The following is an 18,395-nucleotide window of genomic DNA, read 5'->3' on the forward strand; positions in this document are numbered from 1 at the left end:
ACCTCACTGCAGTAATTGCAGAAATATACACCTTCCCATTTTACACAGTCAAAAGACTTCTGATACCTTCAGTACTCAGGCAATATCCACCTTTCTGCTCTGCAGCCCTGTGTCAGCTCATTCTGCCCATCTTTACCTTAACATGGCTTTGCCCCTGCCCCCACAAACAGACACTTTGGGTTATCAGTGAGACTGCTTTCTGGTCACTGAAATGGATTAAAAGGTTAAAGTAATGCTAGTTTTTAGAACAATCCCCCATCCTACAACAAGACAAGGAGAAAGATGTGGAAGTGGGAGAAAGAACCAGATTGGGATCAGGGAGTGAACTGCTCCCAAATTGGGGGAGGGTGGGGGTGAGATGGAGGAAGGGAGTGAGGGAGGAGTAAAGGGAATGTGTCAGTCCTGGTGGTTTTCAGAGACACCTCCTTCACACAGAAGTGTGTGCAGCAGAGGAAGCAAATCCACACAACCCAGCCTTTGGCTGGCAAGCATAGCCCCTGCTGGGAATGTTCTCAGATGGATAAGGTTGCTGGGGAGCTGAAAGGCTTATCTGACAAAAAGCCTTTCTCCCTGCACGTGCCACTTCTTTCCCCCCTCCACAGGAGATGTTCCAGTCAAATAAAGTCATGAAGCTCTTGCTCTCATCTCTCCTCACCCCAGGCTGGAATGTATTTTCTTGTTTTTCAGAGAGTGCATCAGTTGTGAAAAGTTTGACCCTCCCCTCGGCCTCCCTGCCAATGAAACTGGTGAGCCTGGAAGAAGCCCAGGCACGGAGTCTGTCTGCATCCCATCCTGCTCGGAAGGAGAGGAGGGAGAACAGCTTGCCTGAAATCGTGCCTGTAATTGGGTCCCTCTTCCACACAGTTGTTGACCTTCCTGACAGCAAGTAAGTGCCAAGAGGAGTGTAAAGCACAAACAGAAAAGTGCAGGTTCCCCAGTGTGATTGAGCATGATCCTTCTGTTAATGTGATACCCCCACACCTGCACTCATCTGAATCTACTGCCCCTACACAAAGAAAATTCAGTGTCCTCAAAAGAGGCAGAGCTACTCCTGAGAAGTATTTCAGGTGCTGGGTTCATAGCTTCACTAGCTCTCCTCTCTCCATCAGGGAGATCCTCACAGACCTCCTGCAGGAGGAATGAGTTGTCTTTGCATCCTTGTGCCAGCTCAGAAGTTGGCTAAACACGGGATGAGCGTGGAGCAGGTTGGGGCACAGCTCATCTACGAGTTCCACCTGCTGGTGGCTGGTCCAGGGCATGCCTGGTGCCACTGACCTGCTCCTTCATTCTCCTGGTTCCTCTGCAGTTGCAGCCAAGCAGGAAGGCTCATTCTCACTCCCAGCATGGAGAGATATTTACACAGTGGCACCTATGCCAGCTATGTCTCTGCCAGGAGAAGAGTCTGATTGCAGCTGAGGTTGCTGCAGTTGTTGGCACAGCTGCCCAGAATAAGTATTTATCTATTGGTCTATCTAACTGTTAATATATGGCCACTCTACTGCCTGGTTCAGATAGATTATAGCCTCTGCAGCAGGAGGCTCATTAATCTGCTGACCCAGAAAGCACCAGAACAAAAAGATATTTATTGGCACTTGATATATTGAAGCAAAAAGGAGTCATCTAAGAGAATACTGGCAAGAAGATAACCAGCTTAAGACAAAAATATGTTTGTCCCTCTAGAGTGTCTTCTCCTTTCTCATTTGAAAAGTCCTATCCCCAAATATTAATCTCCTTTGTAGGACTGATTTGTACTTCTCTGTGCATTGATCAGAAAGAAAAGCAGAAATATGGGGATAGAAAGCCCAGTGTGGAGAGCAGGACAGGGAGCTAAGAGAATTCTTGCTCTGAAAGATGGGGAGATTGAAGGAGGAGTCAGAATGAGAATGAAGGAAGTGAAACAGATCGTCACAAAGAAATATGTATACAAGGAAAACATTGCATTAGGACAAGAAGCTTCTTTCTGCAAAGGCTGGGATTTCCAAAGAGACTCAGGGAACTGGTGTCCCACTTCCTCTGAGGGTTATGAGAAATTGATTTAATTCCCTTAAACCTCCTCCTGTTTGGTTAGTACATTATACTTGCACATGAATATATAACACCTGTGATTAAATTAAGGTTGGCATGAGAAGCATTAATAGCTAGTTCTCGTTAAGGAATCCCTTTATTTTTGCCATAAGACATGGTCTTTAAAGCATAACTTTGTGCACTGAGAAATGGTAGCAGTTCCATCAGTTCCCTGGAATTTATCATATATTGTGTCATTAAAACCTGTTTAAAAAGCAATTTTTTTGCTTTATTTCAGGATAGTCTGAGCCTTGAAAACCACTCTTTTCTGGAGACAAGCATGGTTGATTGCTCAATCACTGTTGCTATAGCATGATGCCAGAACTAACTATCTGAAGGCTTAGGTGTCTTTCCATCCATGAAATAGTTAAATCAGCAGTACAGATAAATCCTTACAGAGTGATTGCTACCTATGCAGCCAACAAGGGTTGCTTGTATGGCCATGCTTTGCAAGCTTTAGAGTTAAAAGAGGTGTGAGAAGAAAAAAATGGAAAGTGTTGAGGGGAGACAGCTCAGAGGCCTTTGGAGGGCATTAAAAAGACAAAAGTCTCTAATGTTTGGTGACCATCTGAACCTTTTTTCCTTCCAGGAGGAAATTATCCACCAAGTCCAAGAAATGGAAGTCAATATTTAATTTGGGCCGTTCTGGCTCAGAATCAAAGTCTAAACTGAGTCGAAATGGGAGTGTCTTTGTAAGGGCACAGAAACTCTCTGGTAAGAACACACTTTACAGCTGAATGTTTCTCTCTGAGGCTTTCTCCTGTGTTGTTGGTAGCATGGGACAGCCTGTATCCACTTGTCACTAATGCCATAGACTTGAGATAGTCTAATGGGGTCCTGCTCGTTGCCTGGTTTCATACACATCTCATTCTCCTGTGATGGCAAGAAACACCCTTCCAGGAGGCTTGGACAGACAGCTACAGCAAACATTGCATTTTGGTACCTGATAAATGGGCTCCTGTTGTCCAGCTGTCAAGTCTGGGGACTAGGAACTGTTGTGTAGGTTTGGATTCGTCCACTGTTCCAGCCCAGCCAGTCTGTGTCTCCTGAGGCTCATTACATGGCACTGGGTGCATGGCTGTCTTTCTAGGCTGCCCTTCCAGGCTGTCCTTCCACTAAAGGACTTTAAAGAACCAACTGCATTCAGTGTCTTTGTGAAAAATGAGGCACCAGGAATGCCTTCAGCTCTGTCTCTCAGCACTTTGAGGGAAGCCATTGCTTTTGCAGAATTTACAAGAGAGAAGTTGTGTTTTCTTCTGGCTGTAATCCCGAGTTCTAACCTCTCCTGGGCTGCAATCTCTTAAACACTTTGCTTCCTAGAAAATCACATGGCAGTGCCAGTTCCCAGTGTTAAGAAATGATGACTCAATCTCTAAAAATCATGAACTTGACTCAAAAGTAATCACATTCTTAAAAAGAAAGCATGCTATTTTATTTTGAATTCATAAAGAAACGTTTTGCGTTTATATGTTCCAGATTTTTTTCGTATCTCCAAGTCAAGGAATTGTTTTCTATAGGGAGATGAAAGTGGATTTTTTCTTTATATAATCTGTGACTTCAGGAGCTGGTGTTTGGAGGACCACTGCCTAACATTGTAGGACTTCAAATAAAACATTTAATATTGGCATCATCAGCTACCACTACATATAGGAGAGGCTGTATTCAGATCAGAAATGAGTGTGAAGCCAAATGCTGGATCCAGCTCTTTTTGGACCCCTGCCTTCCCCATGTTTTGCATGTACAGGTAGCCTCACACAGTGTGGCCATGACAGACTTCAAAATAGCTCTCTATCCTATTTTGATCACGGGATCACCTTCTCACTTTGATAAGGAATACTCTGTCCCAGAATAGCGCTAGCCCAAGGAGGCCCAGGGAGGATGGCAGCCCCAGTGATCGTGGAGGCTGAGCCTTGTTCCAGGGACAGGTCTGAGTGACAGGGGGCTGGACACCTTCACCAGCAGGACACACAGATGCACAGCCTTGTGCAGAGTTTTCAGCACTGAAGCAGTGCCTTTCTGTGCTGCTGTGTTACATTTTTCAGTGCTCTTTCCTTACAGCCCCATGTGAGGGAACAGACGAAGTTGCTGCTGAAACTCAGCACATGCTTTAGCACAGCTTCAGTCTGTGCACACAAATCTGTAAGTCACATAAAATGTGACTTACACAGCTCCCCAGCTTGAATTCTGTTCCTTCTGGAAAGCGGAAACAGTGCTCAAGATATCACGTCCTATGAAAGTAAAAAGTAGCCAGGACTCCATATAAATGTAAAAAGTAGCTGGAGTTTCTCCTGTGCTCATGTAAGAGTCAGAGCCAGAAGCCTCAATTATATAAACAAATGAAGTCCAACAAGCCTGCTGACTTTCTGCTTTACCTACTTTGTGCAACTCTGTAAACAGCAAACTTTACTCCCAGACATTTTCCAGATCTCCATGGACCCTTTCTGGGCTGCCAGAGACTAACTTGTCTTCCTTGCCAGCTACATTTCCCCACCTCCCTTCCTTTTTTCAGAGCAGTAACAGCTACAAGCTTCCAAAGCCTCTCAGGAACAGACCTGTAGAGTGTATAGTAACAAACAACAGCTTGTTTCTGGAAAAGCAAGTCCAGTGAGGATGGCCAGCAAAATAGGTCTCACTGCCCTCAGAAATTTCCAGAGTTCTTGCTGGAGGCAGGGTATGCTCACATCAGCAAAAGAGCTGGGAGTGCAACGTAAAAATAACCCAACATTTGCTATCAGGAATGAGAGGTGATAAGGCATTTATGTCAGTTTAGTTAAAAAGTCCCCCACAACCAATAGCCTGACTAAGTCGGGGAGGAGAGTGGCACATGGCAGCTTTGGGGATGCTTAACTGCTTCAGAGTGGAGGTGGTGTTGTCTGGCTGGGTTAAGTATAGCTCTCCACATGTCCAGCAGGTGCAAAGCTGTTGTTAGCACTAGCAGATCCCCAGCTGTGGGTAATAAGCCATGTGGTGTAGATACATGGGGGGAATGCTTGGAAATGGAAAATGTCTGCCTGGCATGCCTGTCTATATGTATGCAGCCTTTGATCTTTATGGGCTGAAGCCTGCAAAGCCACAGGATCTGATACCTGCTTCCACAACTCTTTTTCCACAGAAAAAGCAACTATCCGGCCTGCAAAGAGCATGGACTCGTTGTGCTCCCTGCCAGTGGAAGGTGAGACATCCATAGCCCACCTGTACTGTAGGGGGAAGGATTACAGCTCTGCATTCTCAGCAGCATGGATCACAGAATCACAGAATGGTTTGGGTTGAAAGGGACTTTAGAAATCTCCCAGTTCCAAAACCCCTGCCACAGGCAGGGACACCTTCCACTGCACCAGGTGGTACCAATACTTGAGCAAGCCTTGAACACTTCCACAGCTGCTGTGGACAGCCCGTTCCAGAGTCTCACCACCCTCAATGGATGAGCACTCTGTGTCTGGTTGTGTATCTTCCTGTACTTATGCCATGGCTGCTGACGTGTGTCCCCATCTCTCTGTGTGTGTGCATTTTTTATTCTTTTCTGTGTTGTTTTTCTCAGTGCATCCACCTGAGAGTTACCTCTGTGTTCAGCTGCACCTTTATTGGCAGTTGGACTGCTTTGATTTCTTTTCTGGTTATTCTGGGCACAAAAATCCCATTTGGAGGTAAAAAAGGCTTACAAAAAGGTGACAAAGCCTGGTGTGTGCATTGTGGGCACTATGTGATAGCCCCAGACTTGGCTGCTGTGGATGGAGAAGGGTGTCTAATAAAAGTCTGAGCTGACTTCCACTGGAGAGCATTCAGTCCTGTGCTGCCTACCTGCTTTGAAAGAAGCCCTAGGCTAGAGCATAGAAAGCCTTCAGTGCCACTTGGCTTCATCTGTCTGGGGAATAGTGAGTGTTCAGCAGGGCAGGACTCGTCCCTGGAGGGATTGAGGAGGGCTCCTCACAGAGGAAGTTTGTTTGCTAGTTCTTTGCTTCCCACTGACTCGCTCCTCTGTTCCCATCTCTAGGGGAGGATGACAAAAGCAGGTTCAAGCGGTCAGTGACTACTGGAGGATTCTTTGTTCCCACCAAGATACGGACAGGAGGCACAGGCAGCTCATATGACCTCAGCAAGGAGAATGAGTGGGAGCGGGAAGGATCTGCCATGGGGGCCAGAGGAAGTTCAGAGCTGGGTGGGGAGAGAGGTCTTCCCTGCACGCCGCAGGTGAAGTCAGCCCCGGAGCAGCTGAAGGTTTTCCGGGTAGCAGAGGATGCTGAAAATGAGCAGACTGCAGCCAAAGGAGTGCTCATGTTCTACACCTCTGAAACAGCCACCAAGTCAGGCTTCCCAAGCAGCCTCTTTCCCTTGGAGGCCTCTCCTCATCACCAGAGGAAAGCCCTGAACATCTCGGAGCCGTTTGCTGTCTCTGTCCCGCTGAGGGTATCGGCGGTCATCAGCACCAACAGCACACCCTGCCGCCTGCCCACCAAGGAGAAGCCTTCCCTTTCCAGCCTAGAGGAGCTGTCTTCTCTGGTGGAGAGCACAAGCCCCTCTGCTCTGGAGCCAGGGACCCACACCAGGACACAGCAGGCAGCAGAGTGCAAGGAGAAACAGCCGGGGCCAGCTCTGCCACTGGCAGCATCCAGAGGTAAGCTGTGTTAAGGAGGGGGGCATGGATCCTCAGCTGGGCTGCTGGAAGTGCCCTGCAGCTTGGTGCTGTGGAGGTTTCTCCAGCTTGAGCTTGTGGCAGGAAAGAAACTAACCCATAGCAGAATGGGTGTTGACTTGATAGCAGGTCAGGGTGGTGCTTGCTGCAGTAAGGAGCCTGGGGAGGTGGGTGACCTCAAAACATCTGGTTGTGCCTGGAGGGAGCTCTCTAGCTTTGTTAGTTGGTGTTGGCTCTTGGCAGCACTGCTATGTCCCAGTGCATGGGTTTTCAGTCTCAAGTAGTTACATTCGTTTGTGTTTCTCACCCAGGCTCTCATCCTGAGGAGCCGGTGGCAGCTGGGAAACCTGAGTCCCTGGAAACGCCACAGCCAGCAGCAGAAAATCAGGAGACACGTGGGCAAAGCAGCTGCACAAGCAGCACCAGTGGCCCCCAGCAGTCCTCAGAGCAGAATCCCACCTTGGAACAAGCACCAGCTTCAGAATTCCATAAGGGACCACTCCCAGCAGACAAAGCAGAGCAAGGACAGCTCAAGATGAAGGATGTCTCCTCAGGAGGCAGCTGTGACCAACAGGAGGTTGAGATGGCTAAGACAGAAGGAGGATCACGCCTAAGAGATGTGGTAAGGAAGAAGGCATGAGGAAGGTGGGGGACCATGTCGTGGTGGTGACTGGGAGGTTGTTTAAAGTTTCATTGTGTGTCTGTAGTTGTGAAAACTCAATCTGTAACTTAGGCCGAGCAGCACCAATAATTGACCATTAACTGATTTATTTCACTTCTGAAATCTCCATGTGGTGATTTACCTTTATGTAACTACCTACTGTCCCCTTTTGGTCATCTTTTCCTGTAACTGTAGAATTTCAGTCTGTACCATCTGTCTGCTCTGAGACTCTCCAGATGTGAGACTGTCCGGATGTCTGAACATTTTGACCCGTGGTCTCTGAATTCCCCTTCTATTTTTGCTGTCCCATTTGTCCTGGACAGCCTGGACAGTCATTTTTACTCCCATTCTCTACACACAATTTTATTTTTTAAATTCTTACTATTTTTTGCCTCCTCTGTATCTCTAGCAAAGCCTTTTCACCAAGTTTCTTACAGCGATACTCATCTCTGGACAGCTATTTAAAGATCTGCTGGCATATCTCCTTGAATAGATTATTCATTTGAGTTTGTGTGCAGTTTGGGAATGCATTTTCTCTGGCAAGGCCAAGTGAGCCTGAATGGGAATTGCTGAGAAATGGGCTGGAACATTCCAGCTACTCATTCAGCTCACTATTTCAGTATGTCTGTCCAGGCCTCCTTTTGGCTGCACCTCAGACCTTCTCCTCCATAAACCCACTTGTTTATAGATGCATTTTCTTCCTTGAACTGGTAGCAGTCTGTGTGTCTGTGTTTCTCTACCCATGAGCATGCTCATCCAGGAGCCTGGCTGTTCTAGGAGGGCTCTTTGGGGAAAATGGAGAGGTATTTACTGGGAAGTTGTGAGCTCCCAGGTGATAGCATTTTTTCTGTTTTTCAGACTGAGGAGGACCCATCGAATGCCCTTCTAGAACCGCTGTGGCCAGAGATACAGCAGGAACTGAAAATCATTGAACCTGAAGAGGAGCTCCTGCTCTTGCCAGCAGCTGTTCCCAAGACAAGCCCAATTTCTGAATCCTCCTCTTCAGAACAAACAAATAGTCTTTGCTCCGGCCCAGGGCAGAGTCCCACACTCACTGAGCAGAAATCTGAAAGCAGAGCACCACAGATAACTCAGGTGCCTTTATTTGGTGCCAGTGGCATGGAGCAACAAGACAGCCTCCCCAGTTACCAGTCTGATGCAGCTGCACAGCAGAGTGCTGCTTCAGCCCTACCCAAACTGGGCACAGTTCCAATGGGCTCAGCCACTCCAAAGAACCACCAGTCAATGGCGGAGAGCAGGAGTGAATGTCTCACTCCTACCCCGGACTGGACACTTCATGGTCAATCAGAATTTAGTGAGATTGCCACTAGTGATGGATTATCTTGTTCCAAAGGAGCATGTCCAGAATCAGGGAAAGAAAAAGATGGCACTTACCAGCTCCAGAGGGAAAAGGATGGTCTTACCAGAGTCCAGACTGAGAGGGAGAAACATGAGATAATGACTAGTGACGAAAGGGACACATTCTCCTCCAAGGCACTGAGTGGAGCTGGAATCCAGGAGGGGAAGGAAGGCAGTGCTGTTAGCAGAACCCAGGATGCTGCTGACCAGGATGATGAGGATGCCTGGACAGATAATGTGCAGAGCTTAGAACTTGTGGAGCCTTGGGAGGATCACCAGTGGGTTACAAGCCCTCTCCATTCCCCCACCTTTAAGGACATTCAGGAGAAGATGACGCAGGAGTTTCACCCACAGAGGCAGAGGGCAGAGACAAGCCTTTCTCTGAGGCCGCGCTTCAGTCGCAGCCTCTCCCTGGACAGCAAAGACACGGTGCTGAGCCTGTGGGCCACCCCGTTCCCTTTCATAGATGCCCCTGACCAGCAGCTGCCCTGCGGTGACATGCTGCATTCAGTGACTTGTGAGCTGTCCAAAACACCATCCACGTCCCCCTCTGCTTTGGGCAATGCGATGCAAGATGAGAATGGCCCAAGTCCTCCAGAAGAGCCTTCAAAACCTGAGTACCCCCTTATGAGGGAGAAAGCGCCAGGTGAGAAAGCAGGACCCTCCAGAGTCCCTCTTTCAGAGACAGAGGGAAAGAAAGTGCATGTGAGCAAAGAAAACCCTTGGAGCCCAAAGCTTGAGTTGTCTTTCCCACACCAAAATAGCCCAGGCAGTTCTTCACAGACTAAGAACACAAAGGAGGAGTTCTCCATCTCTCAGGACACTGCCCTGGGAGGAGAGACTGTCACCAAAGCATTGTGTTCTGCCGCTGAGTCACAGCTGAGCAATAAAGGTGAAGAAACACCTCGCAAAATAAAGACCAGGCCTTCATCCCTCAACTTGGATTCACTCCTCCCAGCCCCAGATTTCTTCACATTTGAGAGCCTGTCCATGCCATCTGCCCCTGGGAACCTCCTGTATGGGCAGAAGGAAGTAAAGAGCAGTGATTCTGTCCCATCCCTGCCGACACACTGCCCTGCTGCCGCTCGGGGTGTTCCCTGGGGGTCCCGTTTCAATGCCCCCCTGGATCTAGACTTGGATTACCTGGCAGTGGCCCACGCCACCACCGGCCGTCGTAACTCTGCCCCCGTCAGTGTCTCAGCAGTCAGGACCTCCTTCATGATTAAGATGTGCCAGGCTAGAGCAGTGCCTGTGATACCACCCAAGATTCAGTACACCCAGATCCCCCAGCCCCTGCAGGCTCAGAATGCTGCTCCAGCCACTGAGAAGAAGGAATCAGAGGCCAAGCAGGCCATCAGGCCAGCTCCACGGGTGGCATGGAGCCACCTGGAGGCCCCCAAGAGCCCGCTGACAGAGAAGAAAGCCAAAGCAGAGAAAGAAAACAGTGACCCAGCTCAAAAGGACTCAGCCTGCCCCTGGCACGGCAGCCTGGGCTCTCCACTGGAGCCGTCTCAGTCCAGTCACCACCCCGCTCTGGATGCCCCCGTTCTGCGCCGAAAGCGCACCTCTGGTGGGGAGGCAGCTGGAGATAACCCACAGTCTTCAAAGATAGAGAGGCCATCGGGGTTCTCCAAACCCTCGTACAGATCTAGGCCCGGGAGGCCCCAGAGTCTGATTCTCTTCAGTCCCCCTTTCCCCATCATGGACCACCCTGTGTCCTCAGCAGACTCCAGGGTGCTGTTGTCGCCCATCAGGAGCCCCACGCAGAGCTCTTCCCTGAGCCCCATTTGTGGGGACCTGTCCGACCCCGCAGGGGTGACGCTGCGGAACAAAATGACCATCCCCAAGAATGGCCAGAGACTGGAGACCTCCACCAGCTGCTTCTACCAGCCCCAGCGGCGCTCCGTGATCCTGGATGGACGAAGTGGGAGGCAGATTGAGTAGCAGCTGCTCCTCCTATTCCTTTTCTGTGATGGTTGGAATGGGAGTGTCCAAGACCAACTCTGTTGCCATTTTGCTGTTGTTAAAACTATTCTGTGCAAGATGGACCTGAATCCTTTATGGTTTCCTGCAAAGCTTTTGCTATGGAAGGTCATGGTATCTTTGTCTTGCTTTTCATTCCCCTCGTTGCTCCTGCCTAGTCCCTCACTGTCTGTTTTTTTTTAATGGTAAGCCAGTCCCAGGGAATTGCATTTCTCACACCTGTTCTCTAACAAGCCCTGTGAAAGTCTCATCCTCCCTATGGAAAAAAGGAAAGGTAAATCTCTATATAATTATGATATAGAGCTGAGAGGAAACATTGTTACAAAACACTGCAGCTCAGGGTGCAGGGCACAACATCTGCTGAGGAGGTAAGTCCAGATGTTTGGGAACTCCTACCATTGTTTCCCAGACTCCAATGAAGGACTTTCTGATTTACACAGTGTAAATACAGAGTGCAGGAGGCTGGAGGTAGCTGAAGAGGAAGGTGAAGCTGGCATGAGCAAATCACACAGGGCGTGAGGCACCCAAGGGTGTTCCAGTGATAAGCACACAACCTGAAGACGCTGCCTCCAGCTCTCTCCTTGCATCAGAGATGTGGTCTTTCCAGCCTGTGCAAGGGCTGGAATGAAGGCAGCTGGACAGGAAAGGCCTAGTTGTTCTTGCAGTTTTCCAGGTCTTGCTCAGGAGTTTGAGTGCTCAGTCTCTCCTTCCCTGGGCACATAAGGCGGGTGCGGTGAGGAATGAGTGTGCAGCTGGCTGCCCAGCGTGGAGACCCCTCAGGCTGAAAGCACTGAAAGCCAAGACAAGGTCACACCAAAGGCCAGTATCAACCATTTTCATCATTGCTTAAAGCCAGATGACACCTCTGCAGCTGTCTCCAGCTGAGCTCCACACTGCCAACAGCAGACAAAGGCAAGAGGATCTCCTTATCTCTACGTCCTTGGGCTGTTGCCCTCTAGCACCCTGACTGACATATCTCTGACCCTTGATCTTTCGTTGCCACTGTGTGGCATGTCCCCAGGTGCTTCTTCTCCATTTAAATTTCCTCTCCTATGATTTTCCACTGTTTCTTTGAGAGTGTGGCTGGTTGCCACCTCCCTGGACCTCAGTGCTTTCAGATTGATTAGGAGTATGGTAAAGAGGATGATTTGTGGGACTGCAGAACAGATCATGAACAAGTCCTGAGAGGGGGATTTGAAGTGAATTAAACTCTCTCCTGAAGGAAACATTAATGTTACAGACAAATACATGTTCAGATATGCAACAGCTGCCATGGGAATAGAATTAAAGCTTCCTTTATAAAGCCTCTAACTCTGCATTCACCACAGGCTCATCTATTGCCTGATCTATGACTGTGGGTGATGGCAAAGTCAGGTACAGCCTGTGCTGTCTCTGCAATTTAAGAGTCACTGGTGACTAGAGAGGAGATGGGAACACAGGTGTTGCTGCCAGCACTGAGATTGTCCCTGTAATGTGCTTGCAGGGGCCATCATTCCTGGAGATGTCTGTCTGCAGGCCCTCAGGTGGCTGTGATGGGCTGTAGTTTAGGCAGTAAACTCTTAGGAAGTGCTATGGCCACCACAATGAGTGTCAGCCAGAATTTCCCAAAAGACGTGTGTTTAGGGCTTTGTTTTGTGAAGTGCTGGCAATTTCCAGTGGTTAGCAAACTCACCCCATGAGCTCCTGGTCTGTGCAGGCTGTGTCACTTTATTAGTGCCATTGTGGCTGGAGGGCCCGGAGCCCCCCCATGCAGTGCTTTCTCTGAACTCTCCGATTGCAAAAGGAGAGATATGCCGGAGTATTTTTGAGAAGTTATGGGCCCACAAACGCTAGGAATATATCTTCAGCAGAATTTTCTCCTTCCATTTCCAAAGGGCATGTGAAAAACAAGAGGGCTTTTCCTTGTCACAAGCCGCAGTCTTTGATCCTCCCCACTGCACTCTTCATTTGTGTACAGTACCACATGGGAACAGAGCAGAGAACTAAGTCTGTGCTGTCAGTTTTGTTGAGGGAAATTATTAAACCAGATGAGAGCCTGGAGTTCTTGTTTGGGTCCCTGTTCTTTCACAGGCAGCAGCCTATGCTTTACCTGGGCAAGCTGTGGACAGCAGGCCCAGAATATGCAGCTTCATAACAATTGTATTATTCTACTCTCAGACCATAATATGCCTGTGCAGCCTCTTATTAAAACTAGGGAATTTCCAGTCCTTCATGCTCCTCATAGTTCGCACAGCTCCACACTGCATATACATGGCACTGCCTCATGAGAGAGCTTTTGATCACCATGGCTGGGTTAATGACAAAGGGTAGGTGTGATACGAGGTACTGTGGTAAGGCTTTAGAAGAAGTAAAAGTTGTGGAAATGATGCCCAGGTTTTTTGGCATCAACAAAAGAGTTTGCTTTGGACAAGGACTTACAGTCTCTCAAGTCCTAGAAGTTTTGACTGCCAAGGCAGCTGGAAGGGAGCTAGAGAAGCTCACAAAGTAATGCATCAGAAGGAAAAGAAAAGGTGATGAAACCTTGGCATGTTACAACCATTTTTTTCACCTCCTTATTCTCATATAAGCTGATCTATGAACAAGAAATGAGGTCTGGCAATTTGTATATAATACACTGTCTCAACTCTTAACAGCATTCCAGTAAGTAATACTGCTTTTGGCATAGGTGGTAAAACTCCTGCAAGAGAAAATTATTAGAAATCTTTGCTTGATATTAAAAATCAGCCTTAAGTAAGATCTGTATCCAGACTATACTTTTTAAGGATATTTCAGAATTTGAACTCAGATCTGGGTCCTGGACTTTAATTAAGCAGAGATGCTGCAATGATATCTCTATTTTGTTGCTTGATCCCATTGCTTATCTACAATTTCATCTCCAGCTGATGTATCCGCAACACTTAAAATATAGCCCCAGGTCCTGCAGAGATGAAAGCATGTTCTTAGTTGCAAGGTGCCCTGTTGTTCTCAGCTCCAGATTCAGCTTTCTGCCGAGTCTGTAAAGTTTGATGCTGGGTCCATGCTGATACTGGTGCCTGCAGTCAGCTTGAAGAGCCAGAGCCTGGGAGATGGGCAGGGCCAGGAGACAGATGCCACCTCCCTCTGAATGGTGCTGGCTGGGTGGCAGGACCTTCCTGAGATCCAGCTTTACCAGGCCATCCCCAGTGTCAGTTTCGGGGTCAGACCAGGTTTCTTTAAGAAAGGATTTTCTTCTTTCTTGTGTTTTTTCTCCTTGGGTTTGGGTTTGGTTTTTATTGTTTTTGTTTGTTTGTTTGTTTGAGGGCTTTGTTTCTGTTTTTCCTTCGCTTATCTATGAAGCATTATGATGAAGGATAGATTGGATTTATGGGAGATGAGTTTGGCCCAGGTAAGCAAAGCTGGTTTTTCTTGGTATTATTGAAAGGACCTTCCTAAACAGACTGGCTCATCATCTGCAGCTCCACAAGGATCACTTCAGAGACCCTGCAGTACATTTCAATTCTCCTGAGACTGTGAAAAGTAAAGGCTTTTGCCCAGTTTGCAGATGGCCCCAGTATCAGACATGACAAAATATCACCAGCATGTGTTACTTGTGGGCTTTTACATGGAAGTGGAAGAAGAGTGAGTAAATTTCTTTTCCCATGTAGTCAGAGGGTTGGTGCAGCTTCTCTTAAACTAGCTCAGAGTGAAAGGGCTGAGCTGGCAAAGGTGAGAATCCCTGATGGAAAGGAGGGACATGGACAATGTTAGCTTGTGTGGGAGCTGCCTCACTGGCAGGAGAATAAACAGAACTGAAGGTAATATTTTACCTTATAAACCCCAGCCCTCTGGGCTGTCCATCTCATACTATCACTGTAGAAAGACTGAAGTACTTATTGTTTCACCTTTAGAGCTTCAGAGGAACTTAAGTCTGTTTTAGAGAGCATCTGTGAAGTCTGCAACATTTTCCCTCATCCAGCGTCCAAATGGTGCAATAAAAATATTTTTTTCTTTCTTTATGGATTCTGAAACACCTGTAATGGTGAATATTTTAAAATTTTATATATATATATATATATCAACCTATATATATATATAAAAGATCATTCTATGTAAATGTATTTTAAAAAGGAAATGTAATTAACACGAAGGAATTGCCTAAATAGTATTTTACACATCTGTGAAACTTGGGCTGATGCATGGAACTGCTTTCTGCTGCTAGGTTTGCAGCACTGAGAGTGTGAGATCAAGTGGCTTTTTGCCCACAGAGAAGCTAATTAGTTCTGGTTAATCTGTGGTGGGCAGAAGGCCTGAATGTGCCTTCCTGAGAAGGATCTTGTCCTGGGAAAGGAGGGACAAGACCAGGGGAGACCAGAGTTCAAGGGCTGATTTATCTTTCCACAAGCTTCTCCCCAGGCCTTGAAAATGCAGACAATCTACTGAAGCACATACAGCCTTTCAGGCAAGCCCAGGTTTTGCAGTTGTCCTTTTTGCTTCTCTCCATCTCTGGAAAAAAAAAGAATAAAAATCTCTAGGGATGATCCCTATCTTGTTTAACCTTTGCTTGCTCCTAACTGATGTAAAGGCTTACTGGTGGTAACTAATTCTGTTCCAAGCAAGGAATGGAAAACTTCCCATGAGTTGGACTGGAGATGGAGCAGGACTTCAACAGCCCCAGAAAGGAAGGATGGCAGAGGGCAAGAACTTTCTGAGGGCTCCATACAGCAGTCCAGACCTTGGATCTTGTGCTTGCAGGCACTAGTCCCCTTTGAATGTTATTTGCTGCCAGGTCAGGAGAAGGGCTGGAAGCTGGACACTATGAAGAGGACTGTCTCCATCCTGCTGGCCCTGGTTTTGTGATTATTTTTCCTGCTAGCTCTGATGAATTGCAGTTTTGTTAAGCTTTTTTTCCTCTGTGTGGACTTGCCTGCCTCTGTGCGTGATTGTTTAAAAAAAAAAGGAAAGAAAACAACAGCCACAAAAGAAAGATGTTTTGCCAGGTCTCAGCCATGAGATTAAACTGGAGTTTTTATAAAAACAGATCTGTGCCCTAGTGATGTTGTGGAATATTCCATTTTTTTTTTTCTGAATTTGGTTTATGAATACAGTGCAAATGCTTTTGTTGTCCTCTGACACAGAGTTTGAGCCCCTCTTTTGTTCTGTGAGTGGCCAGGGCACTGCTCTGTGTTTGTGTAGGCTTTGATGGTGGGGACTGAAAGTTAGGCCCTGACCACACACTTTTCTGATTGGAGGTTGTGGGAGCTGCAGAGCAACTGCAGCTCTGAAAATGAAGTGGGGGCTTGGAGATTTCTGTGGAATTGCTGTTATCTGAAATGCTTTAATATTTTCAAGGGTAAAATAATCTTTCCTCTTACCATTGCTAGTTCTACCAGGCTGAAGTTTCAGTGATGTGCAACCATGTCCTCATATTTAGCACATCTCCTGCAGAATTCTGCCTTGCCTGTGATAATGCAGAGCAATGCAGAGTAGAACATGAAAAAACTTTGTGCTCCCGGTTCTTGTGCAGCAGAAGCCAGGCTGGAACAGCAGAAGGCTATGAAGGCTGCTGATGCATCATGTATACACTTCTGTTGATTTGTAAAGGACAAGCAAGAACTTAAACAAATTATTAATTTAGTTCCTTGGCTCTCATTGAGCCAGTCTCTGAGCTGCAGCATGGAAGTGAATTTTGGTATTGTTTATTCCATCCTGGGATCAAAGAGAGGGGAAAAAAAAGGAGTGTTTTGTGTTTTTAGCCTCAGTGGATGTATTTGCAGGGCAGCTTGATCACTGTTCTCCCTAAAAGGCAGATGAATCATCAGGTTAGATGAAATATTTTTTTTCCTACTCAGCAGCTGAACTCAGGGCTTGACTCCCTTTCCTACCTCCTTCATGACTTCAGTTTCCCTTTAGGAAAATGCCTGGGTTGTGCTTCCTGCTTACCATGGCAACTGGCATACAAATTGAGAGAGAAAACCATGTTTGTTGAACTCTGGAATTGTTGTTAGCCAGAGCCAATTATGAGTGCTGTATGAGAACCAGTATTTTCCCATTCTTTGCGCCACAGAGTCTCGCAATGACTTGGCCATAAGGCAAGGGGAGAACCTCAGACTGGCCCACAGCATTCCCATGGTTACAAAAATTAGAAATTAGGCCAAAGGGACACTGCAGACCTGCTCCTGCTGCACTGGCACTGTGCCCTAAATCAGGGTGCTTGAACACATGGCAGTGCCTGAACACTTTCAGCCAGTTTATTTTGCCTGCCTGACTCAGGGCAGTACCCTGTGTAGGTTGTATTGGAAGCCATAGCTACAACAATTTGGATACTTTCAGCTAAGCCAAAACCAGAATTAAGCAAGTTCCCAACCTGGCTGTTAACCAGGAATCAACCTTAGCCAGCACCATGGAGCATTTGACACTGGTGTTTCGTGCATCCCCAGTGCAACCTAGGAGTCCAGCAGCTCTGGACAGCAGGACATCCCACTGGAATCCCACTGGAATCTCACTGGAATCCCACTGGAATCCCACTGGATGGGGGTAAAGGTCAGCTGGCAGCAAAGGGGAGGCAGGCAGTGCAGGGAAGGGAAGGGAGACTGGCACAAGGCACCACCACCAACAAAAAGAACAGAATTGTAACAGCCAAGAATAGAGAAATGAACTCAGATTTCTGAGTTCATTTTGCATCTGGACAGAGTAAATTATTCAAAGAACGTGCCTCACCACAAGGGTAAAGGATGAACAGTTTCAGTGTTAAGGATTAGGAATGAATGGGATCTGCAAAGCTCAGATCTGCCCGAGTCCTGATGCCCTCAGAAGTTAGACACAGTGTGAGTGTTAACACTTGAATGTTTGCCTCACTCCATAATGAAACATATTTTTGTATGTCTTTTTAGCAAACTGCAGTGTGAGATGAGCTACATTTTGCAAACCTAGACAACTCCTAGAAATTATGTTTGCAATTTGGGTCCAGATCCATCTTAAAATGGGGCCTGTTTTCTTCCATAGCACATCTGCTGCAGAGGGTACATTTATCTGTCATTTAAATTCCTTATCTGAAAAGACCAGGAATTATTTGAATTCAGTGAGAGGAAATGACTTCAAAAAAAACCTTTGTAGCTGCTTAAGAAAGAACCACAAGGCACACAAACATGGGAACAACCAGAACTGGAGAAAGGAGAATAACACGCATGATAATTCAACAGAGGAAGTTTCTAGATAAGTAAAATCCAAAAAGGAAAAAAAACCCCAACACCCAACAGCCATGAGATTAAATTGAATCAGTCTGAAGAATATCAGGTAACATTTTATTTTCCTCTTCCTTCACAGAGATCAGAAAGAAGAAATCAGAAAAAATAGTGCTCACAAACTGCTTTACTTTTTTTTTTTTTTTTTTTTTTTGCACTGTGAGATAATTTACTTTAAATATCAAGGGTCAGACAGTATAAAAGGACTAGGTTTGTTATTTACAGGGTGACTTGGATTCACAGTCTCCAGCCTCTGTGCCAGCCACAGTACCCTGCTAAGGGTGAGCATTGTTTTGGGAAAAGCAGGGAAGTCCTGCATTGGCTCACAGTTAGCAGCAGCCCTGGGTAGCCAGAGCAGCTCACTGCTCATCCCTTGTCTCTCTTGCAGGGTTTATCTCAACTGGTGATCGTGCAAGAACTGCACATGACCTTGCCTGTGATGTAATTTCACCTCAGAAGCAAGTCAGAAACACCCTCACCTTTTTCCCTGTTGAGGATC

General features: G+C 47.0%; 1 protein-coding gene across 1 annotated transcript in view; it reads left to right on the forward strand.

The window, feature by feature from the left end:
* Nucleotides 1-15,605, forward strand: part of ARHGAP31 (Rho GTPase activating protein 31) — a 59,911-nt gene extending 44,306 nt beyond the window's left edge. The window contains exons 7-12 of the mRNA XM_054269948.1: nt 688-886; nt 2,654-2,778; nt 5,177-5,236; nt 6,056-6,676; nt 7,006-7,316; nt 8,214-15,605. Of these exons, the coding sequence (XP_054125923.1) occupies nt 688-886; nt 2,654-2,778; nt 5,177-5,236; nt 6,056-6,676; nt 7,006-7,316; nt 8,214-10,658 (3,761 nt within the window). The 3' untranslated portion in view covers nt 10,659-15,605. The remainder of the gene's footprint in view (nt 1-687; nt 887-2,653; nt 2,779-5,176; nt 5,237-6,055; nt 6,677-7,005; nt 7,317-8,213) is intronic.
* Nucleotides 15,606-18,395: the final 2,790 nt, after the last annotated feature.

Source organism: Melozone crissalis, unplaced genomic scaffold (assembly GCF_028551555.1).
Source record: "Melozone crissalis strain CALT ecotype California unplaced genomic scaffold, PUWL_Pcris_2 ptg000008l_1, whole genome shotgun sequence".
In the NCBI taxonomy this organism is placed as follows: domain Eukaryota; kingdom Metazoa; phylum Chordata; class Aves; order Passeriformes; family Passerellidae; genus Melozone; species Melozone crissalis.